This window comes from Cynocephalus volans, chromosome 7, assembly GCF_027409185.1.
Source record: "Cynocephalus volans isolate mCynVol1 chromosome 7, mCynVol1.pri, whole genome shotgun sequence".
NCBI classification, from domain to species: domain Eukaryota; kingdom Metazoa; phylum Chordata; class Mammalia; order Dermoptera; family Cynocephalidae; genus Cynocephalus; species Cynocephalus volans.
The window spans coordinates 68752164-68767473 of record NC_084466.1 but is presented as its reverse complement, the minus strand read 5'-3'; the positions used below and the strand labels follow the sequence as shown (position 1 = coordinate 68767473).

Genomic DNA, 15310 nt, shown 5'->3' with positions numbered 1-15310 from the left:
TAGGACTTGCCAGATCAGTTAGGGACAGACCAAGAATAATTTGATCTTTAAAGCAGATACTAGGTGGTGTCTAGTGTAGGTCACAGTGGGATCGTGAGCAGTAATTTGGGGTTCTTATTTGGGAAAGAGGCAAATAAGGGATGGGATGTGAACTAGATTAGGCCACTTACTAACACGGCTCCCTATGCATTGCTGGAAAAATGCAAGCAACTGGATTCCATTAAGTGCCAAAAGCTAGTGCTAAAGCCTAGACTTCCTACATTACAGAGCCTGATCTAAGGGAGAAAAAATTTATGAAACATCAAGGTTTTTTTAATGGAACAAATTTATTGAGTGCCTACAAAATGCCAGCATGTAGAACAAGGATAATACTTCAAAAAGAGTCAAGAGCCCTCCTGGGTGAGGAAAATGCTGTGGTACGGCCAGAATGGAGGCCAAGGCCCTGTTAAATGTGTCCCTGTAACGCTCCCATACAGTGATTGCCGTTTCCTGACCATAGCACGGGAGTGCCTGAATGTGGTCTGTAGTGGCCTTCTCTCCCCTTCTCTCCCGTGTTATAGGGGCATTTGTGTTTCCTGCTTTGGGATCACCCAGTTTGGTAGACTGGACTGTGATGGGGGAGGTCACTGAGAAAGGGTGGGACCAGAGAGCATGTGGTGGGCACTAGAGAAATCCTAGGGGGTGTGTGAGGCACATACTGAAGTAGGGTATTGACTGAGGATGAAGACAGCAGGGGTCACCTCCTGGCAGCTGGTCTGCTCCTCTGCCTCACTGACTTCCACTCCTAATGAGCTTGCTCTTCTGCTCAATGGAGACTGTGTCATCACCTCCAAATTATTTCCTCCTCCTTCTGATGTTAACATGTTGCTTTTCATCATTAGCTACCGACTTTGAGTCACATTCCCAGGCACGGGATGAATTGCTTGTGGCTTTCTAGGAATCGGCTCTGCAGAAAGAAGCCCCTTGCTGTTCTCAGCCCTGTGGTTCTGTGGTTGTTGGCTTGATACAAGTAGCCCATTTTCTTGACATTACACACTACAGCAGCAGTGGGCTGCAGACTTAGATTCTTTATTGTGACTGTGGCTGGGATCTTGAGTCAACCTCAGGCAGCAATCTAGCTCAAGAACTGGCCAACTCTGGCCCACCACCTGTTCTTATAAATAAAGTTTTATCGGAACTCAGCCACTCCCATTCATTAATTTTATCCCTGGCTGCTTCTGTGCTACAATGGCAGTAGCAGAGACTGCATGACTGGCAAAGCTGAAAATATTTATTATCTAGCCCTTTTCAGAAAGTTTGCTTACTTCTGATCCAGAATTACAAAAGTACATATTTTTATTTATTTAAATTGGAGCAGAGTATTACAACTGCAAGTCCTGGGAAGTCCAGGATGTTTGGGGCAGGATCTAAGGCTCTCATTAGAATGATGGCAAAGACTTGAAGCTTCAGCTCAAGGCTGATGATGGGTAACTGCTGCCTGGAGGGCCATGCTGGGAAGGATTTTGAGCTATGTCTGAGCTGGTGTCTCTTCCAGAGAGGTGAAAACTACGCCATGAGTAACTTAAACAAGGAGCACCAGGCTGGGAAACAAACAAGGCAAACCTATGCCCTTTGTCCCCAAAGATGAGCAGCACCCAGGGACAGCTTGGCATTGCTCCCACTGCCAGCGCTTGGCATTGCTGAGGTTGAAATTGTAAACATACCCTTACTGGGGTGAGAGGGAGGTGAGATTTTGATACCATTTATGCTGCGACAGAAGCAAACAACAGGCAGGAAAAGCCAAGGTGCGGCTAAAGCTCCAGCTGTAATGAAAGCCCCCATGCTGCTGTGTAGGCTGGCAGAGCACCAGTGTTTGTTTAGGAGGCATTTTGGGTAAAGTTTCCCATTTGGGGGAGGAAGGCATTTATTAACCTGTGCAATCAAAATGCCAGTTAAAATGTTCCAAATTACTTAAAAATTAAAAACATGGGACATGTGACCATGTATGTTCACTGCAGAAAGCAGTATAAAATGTGGCTCGTTGTTTAGGTAGAAATATAGGTTAGGTATACACACAGCCCTTAGATTGCGCTTTTTAAGGTGGAAGATTCTTAAGATTTCCTTCCCACCATGTCTAACAAGCCTATGATTCTGTAACTCCAACGAAAGATTCTTCCTAAGTGATCCAAATAAATTCAGGTAGGGGAGTGATCTTCTGCAGCCCCTCATTCATTACAGTAAATATGTTGTAGAAAAGGTATACGCAAATCTCGTTTTTGGAACTCCAATTATATTTTAAATGCACCAAGAGTCTGTGACTCATGCTAAATCCTTATAAAGCATATTAGCCACTTTACTGTATTTCCAGATTTTCAAGATGTTGCATGGCTTCAAAGTGAGCTATTCTGTAGTCTGATGTATGTTTACAGCTATCTCATCAAGCTGACTCTTCCCACTATAAGCAGGACTTAAAGTTTCTTAGGGCCACTGTTTCCTGGTAATGTGAATACAGATGAAGAATTCAGTAAGGTGTACATTATGGTACTGTGCACTCATCTCTCATACAAGTCACTTAGTACCTCTCCTACGCTCAGCTCTTGGCTTTGTTTTTCCTTTACAGCGTGAAAAATTGCCAAATCTGCTCCTCATTTCAAATAATTATATGAAGTATTTAAATTGTATAAGTGCACCAAACCATATCTTAAATGTTCAGTATTCAAAAATTGTATTTTAAGACATAAGATTGTTGAGAATTTATTTGCATAAAAATGCCAGTGTTTTTCCACTGAGTCCCTAGAAATATACCACCTCTCAGCTATGGGCAGCAGGCAAATGTGCTGGCTACCCCTGTGAAATGGATAATGAAATTCCAGCCAGACCTGGGGAGCGGGGCTGGGAACACTGGTGTGCTTGGAGATCAGAGGGGCAGAGGGCAGTGGGCCCTGAGTCTGTGTGTCTGGAAAACAAGAGCAGAGGGTGTTCAGATGTAGAATTCCTCCATGTCACTATCCCCGGGACCAGCCTGCACTGAGGGTGGTGGCACGTTGCTGCCAGTGTGCTTGACTTTGGGAGCCTCACAAGGAAGCTGTGGGGACGACTCTGTGAGCGAGGTTGGGCGAGCAGCAATAGCTGTCACTGAGGAGCTGGAAGACCCCTTGCTGAAGGAAGGAACTGGATCCCAGGAGGCTTTGGTGGTCGCCCCACTGAAAGCAGGCAGTGATCCTTCTCTGGAACCCTTGCATGTTGGCCAGTGGCTGCTGCATCTTTTGGAGGAGAGGGAATTCTCCACTGTGCTGCAGAACCTACTGGGTGCAGAGTATGCAGAGACCACAGACAGGTCCGAGGAGGAGAGCCGCAGGCCCGTGTCCACATCCGTCTCCTGGGCCCCCTCCAAGTCGTCAATGGAGAGGAGGTGGCCATGCCTCCACTCTGATGCCCTGTGCCCTGGGTACCCTGTGTTTGAAAACCACTGCGGTTCAGCAGAGGAGGCCGAAGAGGGGCCTCCTGTGGGCAAACAAAACAAGGACTTGCTTCTCTGGAAAGACCAGGGGATACTGAGGGTGCTGCTGGCTTGTCTGGCAAATTCCTGCTGGTGTCCAGCAGGCAGGCCTGTCTGGCCAGGCTGTGGATGTGGACTATTGAGCGGGGACTGCTGGCTGCTGTCAGGTGTACAGCTCGGTGCAGAGGTGCTTGGTGAAGGGACAGAATGAGGCTTCTTCTCAGAGAAGCAGTGTGCTCTGCCGGGCTTAGGAAACTTCTTGTGCACCCTCTGTGCCTGTGGGGGGAGAGGAATACCACATTACTGCAGGAAGGGGATTCATTGATAAAGCCATCATGAAACACAGGAAACTTCCAGCAACGTCATGGCAATAAAGCATTACCAGAAATTTCATTCTGCAAACTCTAAAGCAAAGACAAAAGTAGCAGAGCTTTGAGGAGCAGTGGACAGATTTCTCAGGCTGAGGAGCCATCTCCGATGCTGGGAGAAGATTCAGCACCTTGTTCCTAGAGGGAATAATACTTCTTAAAGTACACATGCAAAAGGCGCTCAACAAATTAGCAAACAGAATAAGGGCCTGGCTGAGCATGATCATGGAGGCAAGAATCACCATGAAATGCAGAAAGATTGCTTGAAGGGTTTGGGTTTCCCTTCAACCAAAGCATCACCACGTGCTCACCTCCTAGACACTGTGTGGAAATGTTCCTGATGGGAGGATGGAAGTCATCAGGATGGTGTACGCACAGACACCTTCAGGTCACATTAACACAGGACTTGATTCTAGTCCATGTGTGATTGCCAGGACACATCTTAGTTCGTGGTTCAGGGCAGACAATCTTCCATGAGTGAGGGGCTATCAGGAGACTGGGATGCATGAAAAGCAGTGACAGAAGGTCAAGTTGGGCATGGAGCCTCGGGGCATACTCAGTCGAGATCTTGGGTAAGAAATCCACATACCTATTATCCTTCTGCTGGGGTCATACTTAGTCTTAATTATGTTTCTTCTCTACTACCAATCCTTTCATTGGTTTCTAAGATCTTTATTTGCCTAATTCCAGAGGTTTCTTAATCCTATCGACAGTCTGATTGACTAATTCTTTTAAGCAACATTAACTGGGGGTCTTTTATGCGGAACTTCTCAGCTGGTATGTTTAGGCTTTGAATGGGTTATTAACGGTGTGCTGAGATACTGATCTCCTTCACGAACAGCCTCTTTTGTCATATAAATATAATCCTTATCATTTTCTATGTGTTATTTGATGTGGAGAAAGTCTGGAGGGCTAGGCATAGTTAATTTTCATAAGACATGGTATTAGCCCCAAAGAATTAATGATACAAGATTCAAGTATCATAAAGTGAGCCGTGACTCAAGTCCGTATGGGGCATGTTGGTGCACAGAGGAGGGAGTGATCAATTTTATGGAGGGGTGAGGCAGCATGGGGGAGGGGGAGACAAGCCTGCCTTGGGAAGTCATTCCCAGACAAAATCTTGGAAATTGAAGAGGTATTTGCCAGCTGGAGGGCAGTGTCATACAGGAAGGACACTCAGGCACAGGAGCAGCCTGACAAGAGGCTGGAGTCATGAGCCAGAGCAAGAGGGGAGCCTGGAGAAGGCAGAGGAGTCACATCATGGCGGGCAGACACCTCTGCAGCCTTTCACTCTTTAAGATTTCGGACAAAGTAGCCACATGTTCAGTTGCTCGCATGAGTTTCTTCTCAATCACTGATTCAGATATTCAGGATGTTTTAGGAATTCTCAGCCCGGTGTTCTCGATCCTCTCTTCACTCCTCAGTCTGTACATTCTGTGTATGTGGTTTTTGTCTTCATGACTTGCTGATCCTATTCCCTCCCATTAAGCTCTGTGCAGAACAATGACATTCCCAAGTTGTTCTACTAAGGGTGGCTTAAGGAGCTAAAGGTGATGAGCAGCAATTAAAGAGGTTTCACATGGCCTGAGTTATGAATCCTTAAAGAATCTCAGGCAAAATGCTTTCAGTAGGTAGTAACTGGGCAAGGTGTGGTTCTTCCAAAGCTCACACTCTTCAAGGCCACTCTCACCATGGAGCTTTGGTTTGGAGCAGCTCCAGACTTTACGGGCATGGGGGACCTGGCTGAATGCGGGTAGGAAGGTTCTGAGCTGGGATGGCTCCTCCTGGAGAAGGACCCACTGACCACGGCTTGCTGCTGGGTGCTCCACTGTCCCCTAGATTCCCAACCCAGCCCTGTGACTCTGTCTGCACTGCTGTTAATGAGCCACTTTATCTGCAAGGCTCTGAGGGAGATCTTGCCCAGCATGTGCTCTGCCTGGTGCCACACATGTAACAGGTTAAGCATGAATCGAGAGTCAGGACAGGGTAAAGAGTGCCCCCAGAAGGCCCAGGTGTGCCTGAGAGGTGTCACAGCTGGGTGCCTGTTGGAGACACAAACCAATTTTCTCAGTCATTTGAGTTTGGTTGAGCAAGAGAGAAAATAAGTCAAGAGGCTCTTTAGAGAAGGAAGTTCTTGGGTACAGGGGCTGTTTCCAGGGGACACAATGTTTATTAATTAAAATATCTATCTTCTTTTTCCCAAAGGCCAACTCCCCTGGGTGCCCCTAATTCCATTTTCTTACTTGATAAGGATGTCACCTTGTAACTTCCATCTTTGGAGTCTTAACTGAGAATATGATCTTGGTGAGGAATTCTGCACTCTGAATCTGCATGAAAAAGGAAGCCTCTGTGGGTATTGCTTTATGAGAAGCAAAAGGTTAAGCTTCCCATGCAAGGAACCGCTGGGGGACATCTAAATCTTTCCACTGTCAGGGAACAGGGTGGTGTTAAGTTTGGCTTAAAATCAGGCATGACTGACAGAGGACGAATACTTTATGGTTTTGCAGAGATTTTCATGACCCTGCTTGTTTAACAGAAACCTACCTGTGCTCTGTCTTATTTTCACCATGGGATGAAGGCAGGGGTCCAGATAAACCCTATATTCTGCAGCTCTGAGGAGAGGTGGCAACCGGTCTTTTTCACTGGAGGGGTGAAAAAGCGCACAGCGGAGGTGCCTGCTGGGTGGGCGGCATCCGAGGCTGGCACACCACTGTCAACAGCAGGAGGAATCCTGGGGTGGGTGCTGGAGCGGGCGCTGTGCAGCCTCTACCCTCAGCTTCTGAGTTCAGCCCAGCGCTGATGTGTGCATGTGGGAGCTGCCTGGAACAGGTGCAGTGGTACTCACTGAGTGGTTGGCTTATAAAAGTGGGGTCTGGTCTGCCTTAAAGACAACTCGCACATGCACAGGACAGAACAAATGTGCCGTTCCCCTGGCAGAGGCTATGTTTCTCAGCTCTCTTGTGTGCTTGACCAGGGACAGTAGAGCTGAAAATGAATCAGTGTAGATGTTTCAAGAGACTCTTCCCTAGTGGGTCTTTCCAGAGTGAAGCAGGAACCTGGGCCCTCCTCACGTGGAAGCCTCCCCCGAGCTTTCAGCTCTTGGGGGCTGGCCCCTGAGCTTCTCCAAGTGACAGCAGCAATGTGCCGTGGCGTCCTTTCTTCCTTTCTGAGGCTGTGCAGGTCAGCTGCCTCACTGCAATCCAGGAGTTCCTTCTTTGCTATTTAAAGATCTTTCTCTAAGGAACAGAATAGCATTACATAAATCAATCTGCTTAGGGCAACCAGCCAGGGAGATCTGGGTATGTCCCTGAAGTCACCAAAAAATTAAAATTCAGTAATCAACCATGAGCTCTTACTGCAACTTTGAGCGTCAGCAGTTTGCGGTGGGGAGGTGACAAGGTCTGGAGTGGCCCACTGAGCTACCTTTTCAAGGATCTGGGTGTCAAGAAGCTCATTTCCTGGCACATGGATAGAATTTTTTCTTCTTAAATCACTAGTAAAGATGATTCTGCCACCCCCCAGGGGCCCAGGCAGGGTTTCTTGGCTCATCAACCAGGGAGTTCTCCCTCAGCCTCACCCCTCCTCCTCCTATAAGGTCATTTCCTCTTGTTCTGTCCTTGGCAGAAACCAGTGTGGCAATTCCTGCTGTGTAATGAGCCAGTGATGGACCTTTTAACCCAGGGATGAATGCAAATTTGAAATCGTCTCAAGGACTCTGGGCAGTGGGTTCCTGTGAGAAACCAGATTTTTGCTCTAAAAAACCATCATATTTTGCTTCTGCTCTCATTCTCCTCTGGCCAGTTTTCACATATCCGCTAAGGATACTGCCCACGGGCAAAGACTTTGTTGTCTTTTTTGAATGGTCAGTAGCAAGAGAGGAAGAGGACTTAGAGGAAGAGGGTAAAATTCACTCTAAGAGTGGACTAAGCCCGTGCCCATTTTGTAAAATCAGTGACATTTTTAGGTAGAAAGTTTGATAATTGTCAGAGATGCAAGCCTATATAGGGTGGGGGTCTGAGCAAATCTTTGCTGGAATGCCATTTGTCAATCTTCCTTTTACCCTTTGCCATCACGGAAGTGTAAGGCTTCCTGGAACACACCAATTCCACTCCTCAAGGAGCGGCAGGCAGTGTCACTGAGGTCAAGTACAAGTGCTCCTTCACCACAACTGGTAGAATGACACAGAGTGCTAATCACCCACCCAACTGGCTTCCTGCTGGCAGTTACACAGCCTCCCCAGCTTCACCCTGCACACCTCCCTGAGTGATCTTTCCCAAATCAAAACTCGTAAACATGTCCCTTGGCAAAACCCCCTCCTCAGCCACCTCTCCAGGATGCTGCCTACCCCTTCAGCCTGTGTCTTTCTAGAGTCCTCACCTGTGTGCTGCAGTGGTTCAGAACTACCACCTCCCCAAACACTAGGCTTGTTTACATCTCTGGCTTTTCATGGTGCTCCCACTGTCTGCTTAGAGGACACCTGCTCATCTTCTGAGACAAGATCCAAGGCAATGCTGTGAAGCCTGATCCGGCCACCTCCCCTCTTTTGGTGAACAATATCCACACATTTCTCTTGGGCTTGTACCTAGGACTGGAAATGCTGGGCTACAAGGAGGGCATATTTTCAGCCTTATTAGACAATATCACAGTTTTCCAAACTGATTGTACCAATATATAATTCCACCAGGAATTTACAAGTATTCCAGGTGCTCTATATCCTCAACAACATTTATGTTGTCATTCTTAACTTTCGCCATTCTGATGGGTCATGATACTGGCATCATGTTATACGTTGCATTTCCTTGATGACTGACAATATCAAGCATCTTTTTATATGCTTATTGGCCATTTGGACATCCTCTTTTGAGAAGTGCCTGCTCTTTATACATATTCTGGATTCAATTCCTTTCTTAAATACATGCATTGCAAAAATATAGGTTGAGCAAGCATCCTTAATCTGAAAATCTACAATCTGAAATACCCCCAAATCTAACTCTTTGAACGCTGTCATGATGCCATAAGTGAAAAATTCCACACCTGACCTCGTGTGATGGGTCACAGTCAAAACACAGGCACCCAACACAGTTTGTTGTTGCTGTTCTTTTAACAGCTGATACAGATATTCTGGTGATGCTACTGTGCTGCTTAGTCAGCCTGAACACATTATTTTTTCATTGTACTAATGGTATGTCATATTTTTTACTGTTAAGTCCTTAGCTGTGAGTAAGTATAAGAAAATGATTGCTTATTGGTAGCATATAAATTCAGAGTCAGGAATGATGGTGGTGCCACACAACCACAGGCTGTCCACATGGGTGGCCGAGATAGTGACACCTTTGCTTTCTCTGATGGTACAGTGTATACAAACTTTGTTTCATGCATATTATTAAAAATACTGTATAAAATTATCTTCAGGCTATGTGCATAAAATAAATTTTGTGTTTACACTTGGGTCCCCTCCCCAAGACATCTCATTATGTACCTGCAAATATTCCATAATCCAAAAAAATCCAAAATCCAAAACACTTCTGGTCCCAAGCATTTCAGGTAAGGGACAGTCAATCTACATCATCATCCAGTCTGTGGCTTGCTTTTTTATTCTCTTACTGATGTCTTTTGATGAACAGAATTTCTTTTTTTAATAAAGTTGTTTATCTTTTTTCTTCTTTTAAGGTGAGTAGTCACTGTGCTTTGTGTTAGGAAAGCCTTGCTACCCCGCCTGCAGCCATCCTGAGCCAGGGGTTGAGGAGCAGAGTGCAAGAGGGCTTGGACCCCTGAGGACTGTGGCCACGGAGGAGAGGGAAGTGTCTGACCTTATGAAGTCACATTTAAGTCTCTTCATTCTCAGTTGAACCTGAGCTCACAAATTACCTCAACACGTAAACAAGAGACATTTTATAGAAATGAACATTTATATATTTAGAGGAACTAGGCTAATTGTAAAATCTTCACTTAGTGCTGTGAGGCTTTTAGGAGCTGGGCTGATTGACCTCTGGCACCTGCAGTCAGTAAATGTTTAAATATGTATTTATATTTGCACACAATAGGCACTCAAATTCCCGCTGACCGAATAAAGGAATACACAAATACCTGTGAGATAAAAATACGTGCCTTCTAAAAAATACATATCTTCTAAAATTACTTATTAAATGGAATTTTAAGGTACTTATATATATGTAAACACATGCATATGTATCATAAATTGTAAATACCAAGTTTTTATTTGGTTTTGATAGGAAAAAAGTCACAAGGACTCTGGTGTTATGGTGAAAACAGTAGCCATATCTTACGATGAAAGAGCAATTTTTCAAGTCACGAAATAACTGAAGGGAGACCTCAGGGACCAGCTTTGTTTAATATTAGTAGCAGCTTTTGGGAAAATGTGGCACGTATCACAGGAGATACAATATAGAAAGGGACTGAGCACCTAGAAGTGCTAGGAAACAAGCAGGCTACTGATCTGATATATACTAAGAAGTTACCCATTTAAGGAGGAACAACAGAGAAAATCAAGGTCATATCTGAGGACTGGGAGCTGAGGCTGACAGATCTAATGACAGAATCTGTAAAACTGAAAGATTTGGGAAAGAACATAATGCCCAGATACAAGACTTTCTCTTTGTGTAAGTTCTGCATCTTTCCCTGAATATTTATTTTTCAGTATGATTTGTGAAGTACCCTGCTCATTGGCTATAAAACACAGAAATAGACTGATTTTTATATTAACAAAGGATGATCAGAAGTTCATTAAGTATCATTCATTTTAAGGAATTTCAAGAGAAATCTTCATTGACACAGTTCATTGGCCAGATATTAGAAGTTGCTGACTGAAATGGTCAGCAATAACCTGGGTAAAAATCCCATTCTTACTTCATTTATTTGAATAATAATCAAGAGAAAGGGTATTTTAGGTTTGAATTATTCAGATAATTTCTTCAGTTCTTCATTTTAGTTTTCTGCTGCCCTGAGGGTTCGATGCTAGCTTGTGGGACTGATCTTTAGCTTATTACTATATTCCAAGTCAAAGTATTATTTATGTAAATTTTTAAAAAATATGCACACATACATTCAATCAAGGAATCTGACTGGAATCTTGGCGATTCTGTTTATCCCAGGTTTCTCCATCTCAGCACAATTGACATTTTGGGCTGACAGTTCTTTGCCATGGAGAGCTGTGCTGGGAGGGGTGATTAGCTTCCTGCCCTCTACCCACTTTACCAGTAGCACCACCCACCTCCCAGTTGTGACAACCCCAAATGCCTCCAGACATTGCCAAATGTAACCGGGTCAGGGAGAGGTGCAAAATGCCCCCAGCTGAGAGCCCCTGCTAGCCTTCCGTACTGTGGAAACAGAATGCCCTTGCATAAACTCAGGGGTCCAAGTTCTGTGGGAGTGCCACCCTATCATTTTTTAAGTCTAATTTTTATTTTTAAAGACTGATATATAAACAGAGTTTTAAAAACAAAGTAGTTCTACAAAGCTTATGCTGAGGGAAAAAAGGGTTCTACCCCTACCCCCGAGCCTTATTGCTCCGAGCAGTGCTGTCAAAAGAACTCTGGGCAACGATGGAAACGTTCAGTATCTGTGCTGTCTGATGCGGTAGCCACTAGCCTGTCAGTTCTCCCCAGAGGGGACTCTCTCAGTCTCCTGCCTGGGCAGGTGTTAGGAAGCTGGCAGATGGGTTCTTGAAGCCAGGCAGGGAGAAGGCTGGGCTGGTGAGACAGCACTTCTTCCTCCCAGGCTCAGTATGGCACTCCCACCCGCAACTGTGAGGGGCATCCTCAGGTCCAGGTCTACCAGTCCACCTTTCCAGAGAATAAGCTTCAGTCCTCTGATGCAATGAGGAAGGGGCAGCTGATCCGGGGCTACAACTGCTTAGCGTGTGTGTGTGCGCGCGCTGGCACATATGTTCCAATAAAACTTTATTTACAACACAGGTTGCAGTCTGGGGCTGTCACTGTTTTGTGTATTTGTGTATTTCAGGTGGTGGGCCAGATTTGGCCTGTGGTCTTTAATTTGCTGACTCCTGTCAACTGCTTTTTATACAAACTTTAAAACAAATTTTCCAATTCCCCCTCCCCTAGGCACAAACACTGTGCGTGCACTCTGTCTCCCTTTTAGTCTGGCCATTTCCCTCGCGTCCCCTCCTCAGAGCCCTGGCAACATCAGGCCTGTAGTATCTTGGCCACTGAGAGGCTCAGAATGAGAAAGAAAAGAGACAACCAGTGAGGGTGGGAAGGGAATACGGTTTGCGGACTGCTGATCTTGTAGGGAGGAGAGGGGACCTGTTCCCCCACAGATGATCCAATGACCTCACATTACCTCAACCCCCTTATATGGAGTTGGGTGGAAGGAGGTCTGGTTCTGCTGAACAGGGCCACCCAGCACACTTCAAAGAGTTATTCTTGCAGTTGGAGCTTTTCTGAACTTCAAGTGTGGGATACTTAACACATTTTTTGCTTTTTGGCTTGGACTCCAATCACTAATTCAGGGAAAATTGGGTACCCATCACCGCCATCTGGCATAAATAAAAATGGATTATCAAAACTCAAAGGCAGTACTCTGGCAAGGCTGAGCTAGTTGATCATATGGGAAAAGGAACCACACACCTAATGAGCTAACACCAATGTGTGAGGTCTACACATCTTCAAAACCCTCCACTGGACTTGGTGTTGACATTACTGCTCAGAGTACAGCTGGCTATCACGGTCCCCTTCAAACCACCCCCAACTTCAGCCATCCATATTGTCATCAGGATCAGTGAGTACATGTATTTGCCAGAAAAAGTACTGGCAAAGAGTCCTGAAGACTGAGACTGTCATGAAAACATGCCAGGAGGAACAGACATGAGAGCAGAGTTTAAGGGTTTACACGGGCCAGTGCTTTGCCATCCTGGGAAGCTTTAAAAAATACCCTACTCCAGGACAATCAAAACACAATCTCTGGGGTGGGTCCTGGGCATCTTCTGAAAAGCTACCCATGTGATTTTAGTGAACAGCCAGACCAGGGACTGCTGCTTTAGGCCAGCTTTCTGATTTTCCCTTATACCTAGCATGTTAATTTTCTTGTTCTGGGGCCTATACCTATTTTTATGGCTACTGAAATTACTATATTCTGAGTGACTATATACTCTATATTTTCATGACTATAGACTCTTCAAAACTTTAAAAACCCTCTTTCTTACTCTCTGTGAAGTAAACTCTTGCAAACTTCCAGTTCCAGAAATCTATGATTCTGGAAAGCTGTGAAAAACAAGACCCAGAAAACTGTGTCTTAGATAATCTGCACTGAGAAACCTAGTGGGAGAGGAGAAGTCAGCACATAGGAATATTCTTTTCTCTTTGTCTTACCCCCACTATGTTAATTTGTTCAGCATTCACTTTCTCTTTTTATGCAATTATTTTGGCTACAGTATACTGAACTTGTCCTCTCAACCTCTGGATGGGAAATGGTATAGATAATGGAGAATAAGTTTCCACTGCCACGTTCCCTTCTCAGTAGTTTTTTACTTACATTGTTCTTACCTGTTTTAATAACAAAACTTGCTTTATAGTCTTGAATCTTCATCAGTTCCAACCATTTCTATGGCTTACATAAGTCTGCTCTTGCAGTATTATCTGTTAACTCACTTAAAACAGAGAACTATTGAATATGCTTGTAATGCCTGTGCCAGAAACACAAGGCTGCCTTCATCAGAAGAGATCAACTAACTGTCCACAGAAGACCCAGGCTGAACAAAAGCCCTGACCAGCTTTCCTCAGAACACATGGACGTCATCTCCATTGTAGATTCAGAGAGTAAAGACAGATCTAAACTTTTCCATAAATCTGCCTAACTGGGGGAAAGTGTTGATTGTTGAGATTAGTCTTGTAATGACAATGCCTCTACTCAGCAAACGGAATTTAGGATAGCACCTTAAAGTTTCGTGGGTTAATAAGCAGCACACAGGAATATGTCAAATTCACTGTAGCTATTATCCTCAGAGCAGCAGTCCTCATCACATCCTCAGGTTCTCTCCTAGCCAGTACTCTGTGCAGGCTTTCTTGGGTGGTATGGTAAAAAGCAAGTAAAAATATTAAATTAAAAGAAACCCCATCTTGAAATGCTTACTATTCAAGTCACAGATGTAGAAAGAGAAGGACCTAAAGACAGGACAAGCTTATATATGTTCAGTGAATACATCAATTAACTAAGCATCTTCACCGAAGACAAGATGGGGTGCAAGTATCTTTGTATGCTGGTAAAGGATGAGTTTTCTCAGGTTTGCATTTTCAGATATGGCAGCAACCTGACATGTAGTCAGTTGCGCATTTGTCTGAAGAAGTCTCAGACACCGATCTCTGGTTCAGGTTGGGCCCTCCCAGGAATTTCACCATGGGTGAGAATGGGCCCCCAGAACTGTCTCACTGATCCCACACTTGCCCAGTTCAGTAGCTGCGTCCTTGGACTTTCTACTGTCTTGGAGACCAGCCCCAGCTCTTCCTGGACTAGTCCTGGCTGGGATTAAACTAATCTTCCATTAGTCACTCAGGGTGGGGGTCAATGTAATCAGTTAAAATTCTGGAGTACCAATGTAAATTTTCTGATCTGCTTTTGTGTACAGAAAAAAATCCAAAAGCTACTTAAAAAAATTAATATCCAATTAAAGTTATGAATTTCAAGCCCAATTTTCCCTTAAATGTATTGATTTTAGTTCAACTCACAAATCTTATTACCTTATTAATAAATCTAGCAAACGTTAACAATTATTTTTAAAAGAGTTTTTGTAGCTTAATTTCCTTTAACATCTTAAACTGCAATTATACATTTAATGTATTGATTTTATTTTTAAGTAGTTCAGTGGTCTAGTTAATGAACAAAATCTTTAAAAAGTACTTAAATAACTCTTGTAAATCTCATCAATTAAGCATATACACACGGTGAATATTAAATCTGCTTAAATGTTGCAATGTTACAAATTTACTAAAACTTTATCCTTGAACTTAAAAGGACAACTGCAAATCAATTCTGAACTACATTTTAAATTGGAGTTGCAAGGTTGACATCTTGTTCTAATAGGTCCAATTCTCTAAAACACAACAAATTCTTAAAATAGCAAACATGAACAGTTTCTGAACCTAACATAAACATTTTAATATTATAGGTTTTGATTACTATTTCTATTCTTAATTCTAAACTTTTCTGGTACTAAATAAATGTCCACCAAGGAGATAATTATGTCATTCCAAACAGTTTAGGGTTGCTTTTCTAGCTGAGAGGTTGCACATGGACAGCGATTTTGTCCAGGTTTCCCAACAAGGAGGGACAAGTAGGGCCCTCTCTTATGGTTGCTGTAACAGGGATTCCAGCACTCAAAGGGGCTGATCGCATGGTCCATCTCCCTGGACTTAAATCATTACCTAATTCCTCTCTCCTGATGGACTTCTGCATCCTCCCATTTAGGCTGTGGCTAGCTCCCATCTCTGCT

General features: G+C 44.2%; 1 protein-coding gene across 1 annotated transcript in view; it reads right to left on the bottom strand.

The window, feature by feature from the left end:
• Positions 1–325: 325 nt before the first annotated feature.
• Positions 326–15310, bottom strand: part of FAM124A (family with sequence similarity 124 member A) — a 62954-nt gene continuing 47969 nt past the window's right edge. The window contains exon 4 of the mRNA XM_063102325.1: positions 326–3754. Within this exon, the coding sequence (XP_062958395.1) occupies positions 2960–3754 (795 nt within the window). The 3' untranslated portion in view covers positions 326–2959. The remainder of the gene's footprint in view (positions 3755–15310) is intronic.